Below are 20,316 nucleotides of genomic sequence, written 5' to 3'. Positions count from 1 at the left end.
AACAAGTAAAATAACTTTTTATGCAGCTGAGTTGCTGCTGTCAGCGTTATTATATACCTCATTACATTTTTGTATTATTATTATTATTGTTGCAAATACAAAGAGCATTTTAATGTAGCTATAGTTGAGGTTTATTTGAATTACTTTACATACTGTTAGATATAATCTACAAAAATTGATTAATGATCACATTATACGTTTTGTACATAAAGTTATAATTTTAAAGTAACTAGTAACTATAGTTGTAGTAAAAAGTACAATATTTCTCTCTGAAATGTATTGAGGTCATAGTATGTAATAGTATAAAATGTAAATACTCAAGTAAAGTACAAGTATCCCAAAACTGTAAGTACAGTACTTGAATGAATGTAATTAGTTACTTGTCATCACTGTGTAAATATAATAAAAACATATTCTCTCATATCGTAATACTTTTTTTTAAATATTACAGCAGGTGACTTTAGAGTAGAAAGGTGGTTCAGGAATGTTCTTAATGTTTTGATCGATTACATAAAAAGTTGTTATGCTGTTAATCTGCTAGCGCTGTAGGTCTTTCAGCCATAGAGAAACAATAAGTCACGGTAAGCCTCACTGCGCATGCACATAAAAACTTATATTGATAATATAAATATATATACATATATATACATATATATATAAATTCACACACAGTTTAAACTGAAGCTCAACAACTGTACCATTTATTTCAGGGCTATTGTATTGAGTTACACTGGATTGTCAGTGTTTCTTCCCCTTCTGTCCTCTGCAGTGCAGGACATCTGTATGTATTTATACCACTGCTGGAAGTTTGGTAACCCTGTCTTATATTTGTGATTCACTGAGAGTTTCCCAAATGTGACAGCATTTCCTGAGTGTCCAGATGTTTGTGTGTAAGCTTTATTGTGCACATGTTTGTGTTTTTCTCCTCCGATCTTTGATGATCCAGATCTCTAAAAACTAGCCACTATCCAAGAAAAGCTGTATTCTAGCTCTCATGAGTCTGAGTCCTGTGAATTAGCTTAAAAGTCTAACACAAACTGGCATAAAAGTTTGTGGCACAAAGTTCTGTTCAGTTATGATGCATTTAGGTGCCTTTGTGTTTGTCATATAATAGTGCTGCCTTCAATGTGTCTGTGTAAATACAATTTGAAACAATTTGAAGACAATTTCCAAATAATCTAATAACATAAACTTGTCTGTCAACAATCAGTTATTGTGTATGTATCCTGCTGGCATTAATGACTAGATGAAGATATACCTACAATATGTTTGAGCTAATTTAGTAACAATGTCACTTAAATATAGTTTGTTATACTTTGTCCACAGTCTGAAAATGAGAGATATTTTCAGATACTCCTAGTATCATAAAGATTTGTTCTGCTTTTATGTTCCTATTAAGTACATTTGTTTTTGGACTAATGTCGAATGTATCTAACAGTGTTTGGCATTAAGAGAACATGGATATCTCAGGCAGTTAGAGTTTACACCTGATTCCTCTTCCCCAGCGTTCTTTGGGGAAGGTCTTTTGAAAGGCATTGTAAAAGTAAGAAGTTTTATTGTTCATGACAAGTTCATCTGTTGCAAATGTAACTGCATGTTACTGTTTTAGCCCCAAAAAACTATCAAACTGGCAGTGTGGGGAAGGCCTGGACACTGCATTTAGGGTTATCATGTGGTGAGATAGAATTTACTGAAAATATTATTCAACAGTAAATGAACATGAATAAAAAAATCAGAACACTAGTTCTAATTTTCAGTAGGGAGCTAGTGAAATTTTTTCTTTGGCCGATGGGATTATACTGGAGGAATGTGCCACCTTTCTTGTGGTTGTACAACATATAATTACTGAGGATTGTTCACATTTATTTGTGTTTAGCTGAATGATCAGCACAGGGTTAAGGTTTTTTCATTACTTCCAGATCCGGGGAGGTCCTTCTGGTAACAGGCTGGCACCAGCTCCTCTGCTTCTCTCCTAAATACTAACTGCGCAACAGAAGGAAAGGCAGGTTCTCAGGCAGAGCGGGACGGTGTTGCTCTCTCCGCTAACACACAGAAACAAGTAAGTCTTGTAGTTATGTCTGTTTTTATCGTAATTAGACAGAATTAAGGCATGGCCTATATTGCTACGTAGGTGCTCATCCATTTTGTTAACAACTTCCTTGAGTAACGTTACACAACGTGAAGGCTCCTAGGTGTTTGATATACACTGTTGTTAATGTATTCGACTATTTATCTGATTATTTATCTGATTCCGGTTAATACGACCAGAGCTGTCGTTTAGGCAGGGCCTCAGTATTTGTTGACAGAAATGGGACTGAAACTTCCTGGAAATTAAGCTGTGGCTGAAAGTTCAATGTTAGATATTATTTCATAATTACACTGCGAATAAACACGTGACTCACATGCCGCTTGCAGTCAAGTTGTACCTTTTTACTCACCTATCTTAAAGTAATGCAGTTTAAAATACAACAGTCATGCAATTATCCTATAGCTCCATGAAGGTTATGATGTTCAGTTTTGTTAATTCATTTGTGGGGTCATTTTGGAGGCTGTAGGTCGTTCTTGAATTGTATGGTGACTGTTTTTTCACCCCATTTATATCAGTGAAGCAGAGAAACACCTCTTTGTGGAATGCTGTAATCTCCATCCTTCAAAATGATCACATAGGTTAATCAGCACCAGTTGGACAGTGAGCTCACTAGCAAATCACTTCCAGCTCCTTTACTAAAATCCGCCATCTCACACAGCTGTGGACATGTAGCAACAAAGTGGAGAAGTTAATTGTCTCTGTGAAATGGTGGATCAGCAGGAATAGGAGAGAAACCAGCACGCATACTTAAACGTTAAAGGTCCCATATTTTATACTTGTAAACTACCTGTGTTTGATTTAGTTATTTTTTGATATCCATAAGAAGATATATTTGTGGTTTTAAGAATAAAAAACCATCTCACATTGTATATTATGGGATCTTTAAGATTCAGCAACTGTTTTGTCCATAGTTAAAGAATCAGCAACAGCAACATTAATCAGAGTCAGGAACTTAAAGTTTATGTAGCGTCTTGTCTCTTTCAGTCTCGGCAGGATGTCTGTCTCCGTGACCAGAGCTGATGGGGTCACTGTGTTCACTTTGACCTCTAACCCCCAAAGTCCTTGCCCTCCACTGTGCCAAATCCTCAAGGCCCTTTGCTACAACCCTGTGTGCTGCACTGTGTCTCAGCACCTTAGGAGGGTCCAGAGAATGTCTCAGTCAGTACTAGGGGTGAGTTATAACCTTGTATGTTTTATGTTCTCTGTGAAATAAAGCTTTAAATCTTTTCTATGCTACACAACAATTTTTATTTAGCACCTTTTCTTTCCCCACGCACTTCTGTTTGAACTATGAGTAAAAAAATGTTCTGGCAGTTTAATACACCTAAACACACATTGTTGATCTGTTGACCAAGTTGTATTGCTCTCTGCTAAAAGCTGCACATTGTTGTCCTAATCACATTACAGTTATATTATAGAGTTTTTCCATTACACTGTCACGGCTCAGAACCTGCCTTTCTGCTTTGGTATCAATAGTTGTACTGTAGAGGTGTTTGATGTTCATACTGTGCTTCTCCCTCCACAGGCTCTGCACATTATGGTTGGGTTGCTCAACATTGGCCTCGGAGCGATTCTCTGCTGCACTCGTGGCGGCTCTTGGTGGCAAATGGACGAAACCTTGTTTCCTTTTTGGATGGGAGCATTGGTAAGCATGATGATGCTGGATTTTTCTTTTGTGTCATAACTAAAATCCCACAGGAATTCCCTCCAAAATGTATTATATTATTATTATTATTATTATTATTATTATTATATTAAATCACTAACAGACTGACACTTTGTTAATTAATAAATGCTTGTTGCTTTTTATTTTATAGTAAGGGTTACCTAGTTGTACTTGGTGCTCAAAATAACATGTATGAATTTTCATTTTGTGTTTGTGTTGAAGAGTGGAATTCAAAGATTTTGTTTTTTTTGTCTTCTCTGTAGTTTATGTTATTTGGCATCATGTGCATTTTGTCTGAGAAGTACCCCAGTCCATGTGTGGTGAGTAGTTAAACTTTATAACATCCTCATGTTATCTTAAAATGACTTCCTTCATTTTATTGTTATCTTGTTTTTCTACTAGTTTTTACTTCAACACAAACAACATGAGATTATTTTGAACTTGCTACATGTAAAGGCAGATATCACTCAAGAATATACACACCCACATTCTTTCACATGATGACAGTATATATTTTCAACAGATGGCTTTTGTTGTTGGACAGTTTTGAACTTCCCTGAATGTACTGTCAGCTGTTTATTGCCTGGTGTGGTTTTGTATTTGGTTCCATTCTAATTTTGCACATAAACTGACAAGTCTTGTATTTTAGGTCATCGTCAATGTGATTCTGAATCTGGCAGCAGTTGCTTTTGCCATTGCAGCCATCATACTCTACAGCATTAATCTGGCAAACATATGGCTGTGGTGGATGTGTGACCATGAGGATTATAACTACAGTTTCAGACAACAGGTGACACTATCTCCTGAGGAGGCTGGCATGCAGGAAAAATGCATGGAGGCCCGGGCACTGAGTCTGGTAAGTGTGTAAAAGCTCATTTCAGCAGTAGATAAATAACGCATTTCTTTATTTAACAGGTTTTGACTTGAAGGTTACCATCTCCAGACTTTTAATGTATAATTAAAGACAATTTTGATCCTCAATTGTTTAACTGGTTTCTCAAGAAAAAATGATCTTGTCTGAGATCCTCAAGTATAAAATCATCAATAGAACATTTTTATGCTGGTGCGCTGGCGTATCCTGAGGCACTATTCTTTCAACTTGTCCGTCCATCCATATGTACGTTTGTCCGTCTCATTCTTGTAAACACAATACCTTAGTAACACCTTGAGTGAATTTGATCAAATTTGATACAAACATTCACTTTGACTCAAGGATGAACTGATTATATTTTGGAGGTCAAATGTCAAAGGTCACTGTGACTGCACAAAACAGGTTTTTGACAAGTTCCATTTTGTCAAAAAAATATGCTTTACACTACATTTTATAGATTGAATGACTTCATGTATAAACTGTAAATGGTTAAATAAATGAAACGGTCAAGTTTAAAAGCATAAAGCAAGAAAAAAATCTATTTAATTAAATGTAATTAAAACAATTCAATGTTCAAAGCTGTTAAAGGTAACGCTGTTTTGTTTGTGTCCCACCAGATGCTCTTAAGAAGCATCAATGCTGTGCTGATTGTCTTGTCAGCCCTGGAGCTCTGTGTCGCCATCAGCTCAGCCACCATGGGGATCAAGGCTCTGAGGAGCAAGGAGAAGACAGAAAACGAGGTAGAGTACACAAAGCCGTATCTTATTGGACCTGTTGTTCAGCCAGGACAGGTTTGACTGAACGTTTTCTTTTAATTGCACGTTTGAGTCTTAATGTGTGGACAGGGCTTTAAGGTTATGAACCTCTGGTCGTAGTGTCAGTCAGTGCAGTATTTTCACCTCAGCTGCCATTTACAGTGCAAATCAATTAGAGAAATAGTTTGACATTTTGGGGAAAAAAATGCTGGTAGGTGTATTTTTTAAATTTATTTATTTGTCCCTGTTTCAAGGCTTTATGCTAAGCTAATCACCTGCTGTCCTCTAGCTTCATCTTAGTGCAGTACTCATATCCCTGATGTTGGTGTCACCCTGGTTCCCTTGGCAAAAAGCCAAATGGATTTTTACATGGGCTTATGGTTTACTGCAGAAAATAAGCTCTGTGACAAACAACTGCTTATGATACTTGCACGTTTTGCTCAGCATGATAATCTTAAATCATGAAGGAAGTAAAAAGCTAATGTTGGGCTATAAGCGAACTACATCACGGTCACATGACTTCAACGTCACCACCACTAAATTTCAGCTCGCGGTTTGATTTAGCTCTTGCCTCTTCTACAAAAGCCTTCCTCCTTACAAAGTTAACAATAGTTTGCAAAAGTTTGAGTATAAACACAAAGAGGCTGTCAAAGGTGGATTGGTGAGTAGATCGGTTTTCGTGTTCGGAGTGACGAAGCTAAATTCTGGGTTTTAGGACCTAATTCCTGCAGCACTGTATTCTCATCCGCCTCTCTGCAAGAAAGTGAATTAGTTCATTTCACAACACGTCAAACTATTGATTTAAGGATTTGTGGGTACAATCCTAATAAATCAGTCAGTATGGACATAAATACACATTTAAAACAATAAAATAATTATTTTCCCTGTGCATTCCCGCTCGAAACTGTTCATGAGTGTATGTGATTATGTGCTATTCTTTATGGTTTGAGTATGTCGGCACCTTTATATGCTTCACTGATATTGTTTTTCTCTTTCAGAGCACTGCTGATCCAGAGCTCTACAAACCACTACTGGAGGAAGTCACCACCAAGTAAACCACACAGCCTGAGGGAAAATCTCTGCTTAGCACTATCAGGTACCAGGAACTGTAATCCGTAGCAAAATGCCATTGACTGTATGTACGTCAATGATGAACACTAATTCAGCTGGTACCATCTTTGCCAAACTTCTTAAAAATATTTGCACTTGTACTTCAGAGTAGATGTTGTTAATAATCTGCACTTTGAACGCTGCTTTCCATTTCATTCTCTTTTTTTAAACTGTTCCCGTTGATCACGATCTTTTGAGTAATGTGCCTTATATTCAATGTGTTTGTTGTTGGAGGTTCAAGCATGTGTGTGTAGCGCTGATAGACATACGGTTATTTTACAGTGTTAAACCGTGTTGAAAAATAAAGGCATCAGAACTATTGACAGTGACGTGTTAAATTGCTGTGTGTATTTCTGCTATGTACGTCACACGAAACCGTAAAGTGTGACTGAGAACCATCAGTGCTCGTTATGTACAAATAAGAACAATAACTATCGAGAGAAGCAGAAGTGTGAGTTCAAAATTTCATATTCCTCTTTTTCCAAATACAATTTCTGACCATGTTACAGTTTAATAAAATGAGTTTCTCAGTAGTTTCGACCCGGGTGATGAACCCATTCTTAATTTTAGTATAGTTTTGAAGTTCTTGTGCTTATTAAGTATTTCTTTTGTATCCTTTTTTACATTCTACTTCAGCCAAGATGGAAAAGATTCCCCCTTATTTAGGTATTTAGTCTGGAATTGAGTCCTTAACATTTTTTGAATAAAAGGTGAGAAAAGGTTTCTAGTCAGAATATTTGAACCTGTTTTCATTGCAAACAATGTACCAATACTTCTAAAGTCAACTTTTTCATCATTGTAGTGCAGCAGCCTGCTTTACTCTTTTTTCTTTTTTTAACTAGTTGATTCAAATTAAAATGGATTAAGGGATTCTTAACTACACAAAGATAAAATTTACCAAAACTTTATGAGTCGTTAACTACGACAAACAATGTTATTCACACATTAAGATACGTGTTGATGATCCTGTAATGCAGGGAAAGCATAGTGCACAAACACTACTTGTGTTAGTTTTTGACTGCAGGACTTTTAGTTTAGTATTTTTATATAGTGGCATTAACAGAGATGAATCCCTGGTCTTCCTGGTCTTACCTGTATACTGTAATAGCATGGCGGTCGGGAAGAAGTTTCTTCAGCAGGAATTAAAACTGCAAACAGAAACAGACAGCAGCATATAGAGGACGTTGACCTGTCTCACTGTCCTTTGTCACATCTGCATGATTTGTTGTTAGTTTGACAGTTTCAAGTGCAAATCAGTGACTCTAAACCACTTACAGAATCAAAGTGATGTTAAATTATAACTTTACTGGACAAATACATGAACTAAGACTATGAACATTATACAATCATTTGTGCTTTCCACTGCAGTTCTTCAACTACATTTCAGAGGGAGATTTTGTGCTTTTTTACATATAAATCTTGTAACTCATTTTAGGTTTGATGCTGCTGTAACACTAAGAAAACATTTGCCTACAATTCTGAATTGTATTATTTCATGTATTATTTCAATACCTTGCTTTATGTTGGGGCTTTTATTCTGAAAGAAATGAATGGTCAAACAGGAAGCAGCATTTTCATTGCTGCAAAATGCAGAACAACCAGATCGTGGTAGTTGCAGCAACTTCTCAGAAACAGGTGAGTTCTCCACACAAATGAACACATGGACGTGAACATGAACTTTACAAGGAGACAACGTGTTGACTGAGCTCTGAACCTTGTGTTCATTTGGTGGTGTTTTATTTCTTTAGTCAATTTTACCAAAACTAAATTATATTCTTTCTATGGTCTGTGAAAGTGAGTGAATGAATAAATAACCCACCCTGCCTCCAGATATCAGTTATACTTTTTTGTGTCCTCACAAAATATTCAGCACAATAGACTGCTAAAGTTTAATGTACATCTTAAAACAATGTGACAGATACTTAAAATAAATACTGTGATGTACAGACACCTTCTCAATAACTTATTTTTCAAATATAAAACTAAAACACACTTTTACTTTGGAAGCTAAAGAATCTGCAGCATATTTTAGACTGACTAAATAAAGAACTTCAAGCAAGGAACAATAAGTATAATCTTGCTGCCTCATGGTAAAACCATGGCTGTAATACATCTGTATATTTGGCTTTGATAGAGTTGTTGATCGATACCAGTGACTCTGTTTACTTTGGCAGGTGCTGGGACTTTAAGACATTCATACACTGATCCATTCTCCTCTACAAACACCCACCCCTCACACACACACACACACACACACACACACACACACACACACACAGGTAAAATATGAGCGACTGAAGAGCTTCAATCTCAAGTGAAAAGCGTCACAATTCAAGAGGACAGACTTGGGTAGGGAGAGACGCATTCCCAACACTGACCCAGAAGTACATTCTCCGTTTTATTTGTCGTGTGTGTGTGTGTGGTGTGTGTGTGTGTAGGACTGAAGGGTGTCTGACAGTGAGAGCATGTTTCCACGTCTGTGTCGGATCCTGAAGGATCTTTGCTGCAGTCCGGAGTGCGGCTCGGTGTACCGGGAGCTGATGCAGACTAGTGTCACCACAGCTCTTGGGGTGAGAAATTTAAACAAATGTATTTATATAGAGTAGATAGTGGGTTGAAGATGTTCAGTATGAGACAATCAGATTTCATTGTTGTGAGTCTCTTATAGACGATACAGATCATGGTGGGCCTGTTCAACATTGGGCTGGGGCCAGGACGAACCAGCACACATCCTGGAGATTTGACCGGCTTGGGAGCTGCTTACTGGCTGGGTGCTGTGGTAAACTAATACTGTTGTGTTAATATTACCATGACAGCATAGTATTGTTATGCCTCATGTTTATTAGCTGTGTTATTTTACATATATATATCAGTTGCCAAGACCAGAGAGCAAAACTAGTTTGTAATAACTCTTCCTGGTAACTGCTAAGCAAATACAATAGTTTCTGCTTGACTGTCACTGATATTAAGTGTGTGTTAATCTCTCATCAGTTCATCGTTACTGGAATCTTTTCCAACTTGGCTGGACAGTTCCCTTCTTCATGTTTGGTAAGTAAAACCCTTTGAACTCCACTGACTAATTAAAGGAAATATGCAACTGAACTTTTAAGATGAGGACTCTTTCCTCTCAGGTGGGCTTCACTGTGTTCATGAACATTGCTGCAGCAATCTTTGCCATCACTGGCATTGTGCTGTACGCCATAGACCTGGGAGACGCCTCTCTCCTCTGGATGTGTGATCGCAGCACCAACAGTGATGATCATTATGGTGACAACTGCAGAAACGTGGCGCTCTTTGCCCAGGTAAGCACATCTCTGAAATTAAACTTGAAACACAATCATACAGTGAACTGAATGGCATAGCTAAAGTAGAAATCAGGTGAGATATTTTTGAATAAAATTGAATTTAAAATGTTTAAATTTCTCACCCTTCAGAGGTTATTAAGATCCATGGATATCACACTGATCACCGTCGCTCTCCTTCAGCTGTGTGTCAATATTCGCTTTGCTATTCTGGGCATCAAGGCTTTGACCAGTGAGATGAGGATGGAAGAGGTATGAAGACAGAAGACAACACACACGACTGCACAGTCAGAAAACAGCTGGGAGGTTCATTCAGAATATTCATAGTATGAGCAGCAGTAGCAATAGTTATTGGAACAGGGGTAAAAGTAGTAGCAGCTGCGTTTCTGGGGGAGTGTTTACTGTATGTAATGTTTGTAATGTTTCTAGTGAGATGTGAACACATGTAGAATTCTCTGCTTTATCCTTTTTTTCCCACTTTGTTCTGTGCCGGCAGGGTGACAGAGATGTTGAAGGAACTTCTCCTGACCAGTCCTGGTGCTTAAAACCATTTGAGCTGGACACCTGAATGCATGACTATGAATAGACAGCGAGACATTACCAATTATACTGCTCATGCTTTTTAAGACCTGTGATGTAAAAGTATACTTTTTTTTACATCATTTTCTTTCTTTTTTTCCAGTGTAAACACACCAAATGTGCGATTGGGACACAGCTAATGATTCTTAATGTTTTCATTTAATGCAATACCAAATAATCTTTCAATGAAAATTGTGAAACGTTTGTTAAGATTACACTGGCTAACATGACAATAATACACAGTTTGCTATTCTCAGATTTCCAGTTAAACTTTTCACACTGACTAATATCATAAAGTTGAAAATGTTTCTTATGCTGATTTTGTTATTTCCTAATATTGCTTTGTAAACTATTGTGCAGACTGTTGCCATTTTCAGCAAATCTGTATTACCACAAATATATATTTTAAAATATTTGATAGAGTATTGTATAAAAGATTAAAAATATGTGGAAATACAGTGTTTGATTTTCCCCATTTTACAAGATGTCTGTTTAAAATGAGCTGCAGGAAGCGGCTCATATGAGGGTGACATCAAGGCGCCTCATTTTTGATCAGATCTATTGTTTGATGTTGGGGACATTTTCCCGACACAGCATGGATGCAGGTTGGTGAGTGAGGACAGAAGAAGTGAGACGACTTCTTCTCTGTCTCTAAGTCTGATTCTCTGCAGAGTCTGTTAAACCTGTGCTCAGTTTGCTGCTGCTGTCATCCCCTCACTGTGAGCAGAAATACAAAGATGTCTGTGTTTATATTCAATGTTTCTGCGTCATGATGGAAACCTGAGATGAAAATCTGAATGTGTGTGAGTGCAAATACACATACATAAAGTTTATTTTGTCATCAGTCATCTGCCTTGCATCTGACAATCATGCTGTATATGGGCCAGATTTGGGCCATGGAAACAGGTATATACTGGGCAAGAAGAAAACAAGCACGTGGCCCGAGTATGGGCCGGAATTATTTTGCTATTTGGGACTTCTCCTGTACATTTTATATTGATATTGAAAATACAAATATTTAAAATAAAATAGATATTGTTCTCGAGGGGAGGGGGTGTCTTACCTCAGTTTACCTCATAACTGCACTTCAGTACAGTAACTACAACTAGAGGCCTGCTGTACTTAGTTACTTGGCAGCTCTGGATAAAATGAACGGAACTCAGTTTATTGTTTACTCAGCAGACACGTGACTGAACACGTGATACAGAATGTAGAATGTACAGAGTGTATTCTAGAACCGAACCACGTTCCGCTGGAACTGGATCTTTAATGCGTCATAAACGCAGAATGTGTGAACCTATGACCAGTGAGACTCAGTATGTCAGTGTGAGAGACAGAAGAAACCAGTTACACAAACCAGTTTCAATTTCTCAAATTATTAGTTGAGAGTTTTGAGTTTTGAGTTTTTCAGTGAAAAGGAAAAAAATTATGGAAATCAACCAGGAAATGACCACCGACCCAGTTCTGAGTGACCGGGAGAAGGTGGACCTGGACGCCGTCCTCCTCCAGGTCTTCATCAGCACCCTGGGGGACAAGTGGCAGATCGTCCAGGACAGGATGGTGGATCCGGTCAGCCCCTCTTCCTCTTCATTGCTTACTCATGAACACGATCACGTTTTTCTCACGTGTGGATGAACAGCTGTTTAACAAATTAATCAATTATCAGACTGATCAATAACAATAACAATGACACAACAGCTCTAAATAAGCTCCAAATAAACGAACAGTAAAATGCTGCTCACACACTAACATAGGACTAATTACACATAATGTTATATTTACATTATGTCAGAGGAAATCAACTCACTGCTCTGAGTACTGTTACTGTTACTTTTGATATTTTAACCACATTTTCCTGATGATACTTGTTGCAAAGGTGAATGTAAAACTTCTCTTTTTCTGTCTCTTCCTCTGGCAGATATCTCAGATTCACATGGCTCAGGTGTCTGGGAGGATCGTCAAGGTGGTGTCCCAGCTGGTCGCCACGGCTCTCCAGCTGTGGCCCAAAGACGACTCCAGAGCCTCAGACTCTGAGAGCAAGAAGGAGCTTCAGAGCAACAGCAGCAGGTAAGACACATCAGCTCCAACACCTCATTGCACCTTACTGAGATCTGGGCTGTGATTGGCTACTGTCAGATCTCCACTGCGTAACACCAGGGCGTCTGCAGCATTGCATCCAGTCTAAAACGATGTTAAAAAGTCCAACATTTTACACACAAAGGCATGGGCGCAGGTTTCATTTGAACATTGGGTGGGACACATTAAGAGGGGAAACATTAAGCATCAGTTAATGGTGGAAACATCTTTATCATGTAAAGGAAAAAATCAGGCATCAGGTAATTCAGGGGAGTCAAGCAGATTTGTAATATCAGCAGATAAAATTAATAGGTGTCATGGATCTAATAAATATTTGACAAAACAATGTATGTCCATTTGTAGTGAATGTAGAACAGTAGCTTTTGACTGCATCACATGATCTTCCTCAGCAGATCTGATGAGCACTTGATGAGGTTTCAGTCTTTCAGCCTCAGCTTTGATAACCCAAAAAAATGGATTGAATCCTGTGATAACTCGGCAAACATCTTTCTTTTGAGGGAGATCATGTGGTAGGATCAAAAGCCCCAGAACAGCTGCTGCATGGACTTTGTAGATGACATGTTTTTGTCAGCTGCTGCTTCCAACATGAAGAGTGAACTTTCAATCTAAATCTGTCTTTGTTTCCTTCTCTGTAGTTCATCTGCTGTGACTGCAAGGCCCGCGCATCTCCAGAAATACTTCGAACTCACCGAAGACACACTGGTCCAATCACTGGGCAGCCTCGCCTCCCAGCCGTCAGTGAGGAGCATGCTGGGAAATGTAGTGAAGCAGCTCAACCAGGGTCTGCGTGTGCTGTCTGCTGAGAGCCAGGACAGTACAGAGACTGAAGGGTCAGAGGTCAAGTCTGCTGCCATGAAGGTATTGGCATTGGCATGTGAGACTCTGACTGAAGTAACAGACAACGCAGCACATCAGGACATAGACGCCATCTTGGATACAGCGACTAGGGAGGTGATGTTCGCCGTCGCTGACAGCATGAGCAGCTGTCAGCACAAAGAAAGGAAATCTGCAAGAATCCTGCGAGACCTCGCCTCCAAAGCAACTGAGCGACGCTCAGAGTCTACAGAGTTGCAGTCCTGCCTTCATTGGCTGGGCTCTAGCGACCAGCCTGAGTCGTCTGCACAATCTGAGTCTGATGTACATATGAAGTGTTACCCGTTATGTGTGTCCTCAAAGAAGGTCAGCAGAGACCTGGCAGAGTTTCGTAGCTCCTGTCTTCAGGTACTGAAGGGTCCTCTGGCTAAGTTGTTAGCCCTGTTCTCCCCACGGAGCTTCAGCATGATGATGAGTCCACACAGACCACACCTGCCCACCTTGGAGTCTGTTGCATCTGACATTTTGGACATCATAGTCAACGGTGTTAAGGACATATGCCAGAAGAAGAAACCAAGAAAGTTAATCAACAAGAAGACAAAAGTAACGGAGGAGCGAGTGAACTCCACAGCGACTCAGGTGAAAGTTGCTCTGCAGGAAAAACTGCGAGAGTTTCTCACCTGCCACAGAGACGCTGTGGAGGAAGGAAAGAAAGACCAAATGTCCAACCAGAGAGAAAAGACAGAACGTGAGGACACCCAGCGGGAATGGATATCCGGCATCAAGATTATTAGAGGTGCTGTCAGCACTCTGCTGCATCAGGTCTACCTCTACAGCGACGAAAGGGACAAATCGACTTTGATCAAACTGGAGGATCTGATCAGGGAAGAAAAACTGTCCGGCTTCTTTGTGCTGCTGACAGATTTTCTGAGTCCTCTGTCGTCCAGTCTTGTCAGTCCAGCTGACGTGGTTCCTTTGTTCTGTGAAGAAGCTGTAAAACATCTGCTCAGGCTGTTCATTTTCCCTCCTCTCTCCTGGGGGATGGGTCTGGTACTACGGGTGCAGAGCAGCCATGAAGCCGCCGTCAGGTTCAAAGAGTCGGCCCAGCTGTACGACGACATCATCGGCAAGTATACTCAGCTGATGTGCTACCAGGTGATGAACAGGCTCGCCAAGTTGCTGGAGGAGGACAACAGTGAACCACAACAGAGGAAGAAAAGAAAGAACATTGTGCATTTCTTCCAGAAGCTTCCAAGAAAGATCCAGAACAATTGGAGGACACCGACAAACAGGATGGACACGCTCTGTGGTCCATCTGTGGACGAGGCCACTGTAGAGGATGCTGAGGATGAGGAGGGAGGAGGGGAGGCCTCTGAGCTGAGGAGGAGGATTGTCAACGTTTTCCAGGATCTTCAGGATTGTGCACACGTTCTTTGGGTATGAGCCGAGGCCATGGCAGACTCAGGCTCTATTCCCCATTTTCTTTTAAAAACTGCCTCTACTTGTCTCTGTAGTTCACTTGGGAGGAGTGGACTTCAAGAACCTGACAAACCCGAAGAACCCGAAGAACCTAAAAACACTTGGACATGAGCAATATCCACATTTTGACTGGAGAGGAGCAGCAGTGTGAAGCAAAGAAGCCATCCACTACCAACTGGAAGTGAAGAAGAGAGGAAGGAACATTGTAGAGTCATGTTAGAGTTATGTTGCTCTGACATACACTGCAACATAAATGTAAAATAACATCGTTGCCGGTATTTCTGTTATGTTAAAACTTTGTTGTAATGTTCAACTGTGCATTTGCAGAACTATAAAACAACCCTACTAATGCACTGATTTACTTGTGTTGAATAAAAAGCTTGCATGTTACAAAGCCTGTAGAAATGGACATAAAAACACATTGAATAAAAAAAAGAGAGAAAAACAAAAACACCAGTTCAGTAGTTGTAAACACAACTTCCGTTTAAAATGACACATTTAATGAAAGGAATAAGGCCATGGATGTTCTGGCCAGTTTCCCCGGAGTGTAAGGAAGATATTACATTTTCAAAATAAAAGACAGACTAATCTGCTTCAAAGGAACGAGTACGTCATAGAAAAGGTACAATATTTTTCTTTTAAGTGTATCGATATAAAGGCGGAAGTTTCTCAAAAAGTAATACTCAAGTCAAGTGGTTACAGATACTCCAAAAATCTTTTTATGTACAGTACTCAACTAAATGTTCTACGTTACTGTGCACTCCTGCAAATGATTTTATTTTATTTATTTATTTATTTTGCTTTTGTGGAAAATTAATTTAAATAGATTTTTGGAATTCACGCTTTTAATTTGAAGAAATCAAACGGGCGACAGGAAGTATCAGGTCTATTGCTGCTGTCTGAATCTGAAATCACCGTCGGCAAAATCAGACTGTCGGAGTAACTGGAGTCTGTGATAACCGGTAAGTTCTCTGCGCAAAAACACAGCGTCATTCATGATAATGTGAACTTTGATGAGACAAGCGGTTTATTAAGATCTAATATTGGTGATATCGGATAGAGAGAGAGAGAGAGAAAGAGTTATTTTACATTATTTATTGATTTATTTTATTTTAGTTAGTTATGAAAACTTTATTCCAAATTTAATGTGAAACTTTTATGACTGCACATACTTTTGTATGTCAGCTTTAGGATCAACGGTTGATGTTACAAATTTAAGGAGGTGCAGCTGCTTTAGGGAAAGTCCTCACTTCCAACAGAAAAACCTAGACGTGAATCCAAATTTGCTTAACTCCTATTTGTTTACGTAATGGTCAGGTTCATACTGGCTGTGTTGAAATCACAGATGTCAAATACCTGAGATAAATGCGGGCTGATGTAACTGTGAATGTGTCCACGATTTTAACTGTTTTCACAACCTGTAAGCTCATAGGCATTTTCCAAAGCACCAATAGGCCACATAGAGTTTGAGTGGTTGAAGCTTGAGTTTTAGTTCAGTTGTTAGTTAGAAATTTAGTCATTTATGTCTTAACTACTTATTTTTCTAAGATTTGTTTTATTTTTTTTATTTAAAATGGCATACAGTGCAGGGAGACGCAAAAAGCCCAGTGGGATATTTAAAGCCTCCACTTAAGGAATGTTTAAATATCACAAAATTATTAAAAAAAAAATACAAAATGAACATACAAGAAAATAACGTGACTACATAAAATTGATTAGAAACTAATAGATTCAAAATGTATATGTATATAATAAAATGAACAGCAATTATAACAATAATATCAAAATAAGATCAGAAAATGTGAGAATGTGATGTGTATGACTTTAGCTCCATGAGCAATAGTAATAATTCATGTCCTAATCTAATTTAACCTAATCTAATCCATAATCTAATCTATCCACTCACCTGTCCAAAAATCTCCATTTCATGTCACAGGTGTGAGAGATGTCTGTCACTGTCGTCAAAGACAAGGGAGTGACTGTGGTCACTGTGGCGTCTGACAGTGAGAGCCTGTTTCCCCCCCTGTGCCAAATCCTGAAGCATCTTTGCTACAGTCCAACGTGCTGCTCCGAGTACAAAGGGCTGATGCGGACCGATGTAACTGCAGCTCTTGGGGTGAGAAAAAATGAAAATATATTTATTCATAAGCTTTATTAAGTGATGGTGTTAAGATTTTAGGTTGATCAAGTGTAAGACGATCAGATTTCATTGTTGTGAGTCTCTTACAGACGATACAGATCATGGTGGGCCTGTTCCACATCGGACTGGAACCAGGACGAACGCCCACACATCCTGAAGATTTGACTGATATGGGAGCTGCTTACTGGCTGGGTGCTGTGGTAAATTAATAGCTAATATTACTAGACACATTTACCAAAAATGCAATGAGGATTTTTCAGCAGGGGGATGGTGACACTATAGCATATCATTGCTTTATCAGAAATAATTCATGGCAATATGATATAGTTTTATGAAAACTATGCTATGTCTTTTTTATAATTGAATTGAATTGCTTTAAATTCACTGAGCTGTCTGCCGTTCTCTCTTCAGTACATTGCAGTTGGGATCATGTCTGTTCTTGCCGGCCAGTGCCCCTCTCTGTGCTTGGTAAGTAGAGGGGGGGGGGGCTCTGCCTTATGTGACAGACATTCTGAAATATTTTTTGAACTAATATTTCAGGTGGGCTTCGCTGTGTTCTTGAACATAGTTGGATCTGTCATAGCCATTATTGGCATTGTGCTGTATGCTATAGACCTGGGAGAAGCCTCTGTCATCTGGATGTGTGATGACACATGGAATAGCCACTCTCCAGACAAGTGCAGATATGTGGCTTCCTTTGCCCAGGTAAGTTTTCCTTTAAAGGATAAAGCTGGTTTTATGCTATATTTGTTGGGAACTATGTTTAGTCGCGGATTAATACACAATTTGTGAGTATTTACGGGAGCAGGTATGTGTATGTGGAATCGACTCAAAATACTACAGTGTGTGTATTCGTGGAATGAAGAAACATGGCACCCAGTCTGTTACATATATTGTATATATATATATATATATACTTTTATATATAAATATATTAAATGTGAAAATACAATCATACAGTATACAGCAGTAGAGTCTTGACAGTGTAATTTGAATATGACATATTAACAGTGCAAAAATATAATTTATTTATACTAACTAAATAGTTAATACTTAAATTTGAAAGTGTGGTTATAGTTTAAATCCTCTTTGAATCAAGCTGAACTCTTTGTTTCTTGTTCTACTTCTCGTCTATCAGAAGTTGTTGACAGGTATGGACATTACTTTGATCGTCCTGGCTGCTCTCCAGATGTGCGTCTGCATTAGCTTTACTATTCTGGGCGTCAAGGCTTTAGTCAACAGGAAGAAGGAAGAGGTACGAACCAAGAAACACACAAAACCATAATCCAAATAAAATAAGCTGCTGGAAGACCAACATCACTGTTGTTAGAGATAGTTGTAGGTGTACAGTGGAAGTAACAGCTGGAGTCATGATTGTACAACATGAGAAATACTATTTTAAGAGATAAAGACAAAAATGAGTAAGATAGATGAACAAAAATAAATTCAGTAAAAACTATAAAATCAACTTTGTCACGTTATTACTTTATTAAAGTTGACTTTGCTCTGTGTCGGCAGGGTGGCAGAGATGTTGACATTTACCAGCCAATGCTGAAGGAAGTCCTCATGACCAGTCCTGGTGCTTAATCTAGACAGATGGATGCATGAGTATGAATATGCAACATATAATTTTTAATCCTTTTTTCAATAATAAATCATCTTGATTTGATCAAATTATTGATTTCATAAAGACACTGTTTTATGCTGAATTGGAAATGTTTTAAAATGTTTTTTTTCCTGTCATCTTGTGGATGATGTTTTAAAGTAAATGTGCTTGAATAAAGAGGTAAAAATAGTGAAAGCTGTGAGAAGACAGTGTTTTTGAGCTTTTAATTATTTTTTCAAGGATGAAATTCTATTAATAATCACCTTAATGGTAGAGACGGCCTCTCCTCAGTCATTACTTGTGTCATGTGGATGACTGGCTCTTGTTTGCAAGCAATAAAGATCTATAGAAATTTTTGTGTCAGCTGGTCTTTCAGCACCAACTCATCTGCATCATAAGAACTGATCTGATTTTCAGTTTCTACGACTGATGCCTCTTTAACCCGATCGACACATCTCTTTGAACCACTTGGTGACATGTATTTTCAAATAAAAACACCTTTCTGCTTCTATAGGATGCATCTCATTTCATTTTCATGCGCTCAGCCTGTGATGACACTGTTTGCCACTAGGTGGTGTTCATTCTCCATAATTCACACGTCCCTGTACATGACATTACCTGCTGAACTGTGTTTTTCCTTATTTTACAATGTACATTTTTTGAGAAGAAAACTGCAGTTGAACAAACATATTCACCGACATCCCCAAGCTTGTATAAATATTTGGTCTATGAATATTGATTATATAGGTTTTAATGGTCCGTGCATAAAGTATAATTCTGCAGTTGTTCACGTTATATAATGAAAAATGCCAGCTGAGGGTGTATTGCCTAATTTCATTGTCCCACTTGTGCTAAGTGAAAAATGAATGTTGACGTTTGTTAGCCGATGCTGCCTAAACGCTGTAAACGCTTTGTGTGCGTTAATGTCCCACTGAATGAAGACATGCAATTCAGTTCAGTGCACCAAAGCGTCAGTTCCATTATCCAACTCGTACCTTGAAAAATGAACACTGAACCATTTATTTTGTTCAGGAAATTCAGCAAGGAACTGATGTTAGGATGGGTGGATGGATGAACTGATGATTTCTTCTATACAACAAACAAACGTAAACAGCTTGCCATGCGTAGGGTAACTAAAGGGTAACTAAAGAGTAACTGATCAGAGAGCAGTTGATGAATGCAATGCAATTCCTGCAGTGCACATTTTTATTTCTCACTTCTGACATTTAATCAATATTTTAATTGAATACACAACTGTTGATTCTTCACAAAGTCAGTGCCCCATGTGTTGATCTATGGATTCTCTGATTTCTAGCTTAAGGACAGATAATACACTCTAACTGTCCCTGGGCGCAGGAATAACATATGTGACATTTAAGCCTTTTATTTAGTCAAAGCTGCTTTCAAATGAATGAACTGTATGTTTATGAACATTGTGATTATTATTTATTAGTAACTTAGACTTCATGCACAGCTGCTGTTGTATACTTGCAGGTTACCTTCACTTACAGCTGCAGTTTATGGATTTTTGCTGCTAGGTGTGGACTTCATGCTGGTTTACTCTGTGTAAATATTTATTTGAATAAAACAGCATGTTATGTAATCTGAGTCCAACCTGCATCCCAGGGAAGGGCTGGCGTGGGGCAAATAGGAACATTTTCAAACGCCGTTCAGGCCACCGCCAGAGCAGTAATGGCCGTCTGGCACGGGTGGCTGCTTCAGGCCTGGTTGTGGGCTGTTGGACTCGGAAACCCAGGCGGACCGCACTTCAGCCGGATCTCTGGGCCCAGACCCGGCCGAGGCTTTGCC

General features: G+C 38.8%; 3 protein-coding genes across 3 annotated transcripts; all 3 read left to right on the top strand.

The window, feature by feature from the left end:
• Positions 1-1,935: 1,935 nt before the first annotated feature.
• Positions 1,936-6,820, top strand: LOC111222637 (transmembrane protein 176B-like). Its single transcript, XM_022746432.1, has 7 exons — positions 1,936-2,059; positions 3,074-3,260; positions 3,615-3,734; positions 4,019-4,075; positions 4,405-4,611; positions 5,244-5,366; positions 6,380-6,820. The coding sequence occupies exons 2-7, from the start codon at positions 3,084-3,086 to the stop codon at positions 6,434-6,436; spliced, it is 741 nt and encodes a 246-aa protein (XP_022602153.1). The 5' UTR covers positions 1,936-2,059; positions 3,074-3,083; the 3' UTR covers positions 6,437-6,820.
• A 1,258-nt stretch (positions 6,821-8,078) lies between these two features.
• On the top strand, positions 8,079-10,445 carry ms4a15 (membrane spanning 4-domains A15). Its single transcript, XM_022746382.1, has 7 exons — positions 8,079-8,126; positions 8,987-9,061; positions 9,160-9,270; positions 9,483-9,539; positions 9,623-9,793; positions 9,926-10,045; positions 10,290-10,445. Exons 1-7 carry the CDS (start codon positions 8,079-8,081, stop codon positions 10,359-10,361), a joined length of 654 nt encoding a protein of 217 aa, XP_022602103.1. The 3' UTR covers positions 10,362-10,445.
• A 5,244-nt stretch (positions 10,446-15,689) lies between these two features.
• Positions 15,690-18,514, top strand: LOC111222636. The gene is made up of 7 exons (XM_022746431.1): positions 15,690-15,723; positions 16,698-16,877; positions 16,991-17,101; positions 17,313-17,369; positions 17,442-17,606; positions 18,040-18,156; positions 18,420-18,514. The coding sequence occupies exons 2-7, from the start codon at positions 16,707-16,709 to the stop codon at positions 18,486-18,488; spliced, it is 690 nt and encodes a 229-aa protein (XP_022602152.1). The 5' UTR covers positions 15,690-15,723; positions 16,698-16,706; the 3' UTR covers positions 18,489-18,514.
• The last annotated feature ends 1,802 nt before the right edge of the window (positions 18,515-20,316 follow it).

Source organism: Seriola dumerili, unplaced genomic scaffold (genome assembly GCF_002260705.1).
Source record: "Seriola dumerili isolate Sdu_G_001 unplaced genomic scaffold, Sdu_1.0 BDQW01000104.1, whole genome shotgun sequence".
NCBI classification, from domain to species: domain Eukaryota; kingdom Metazoa; phylum Chordata; class Actinopteri; order Carangiformes; family Carangidae; genus Seriola; species Seriola dumerili.
This window is presented reverse-complemented; position numbering and strand designations above follow the sequence as displayed.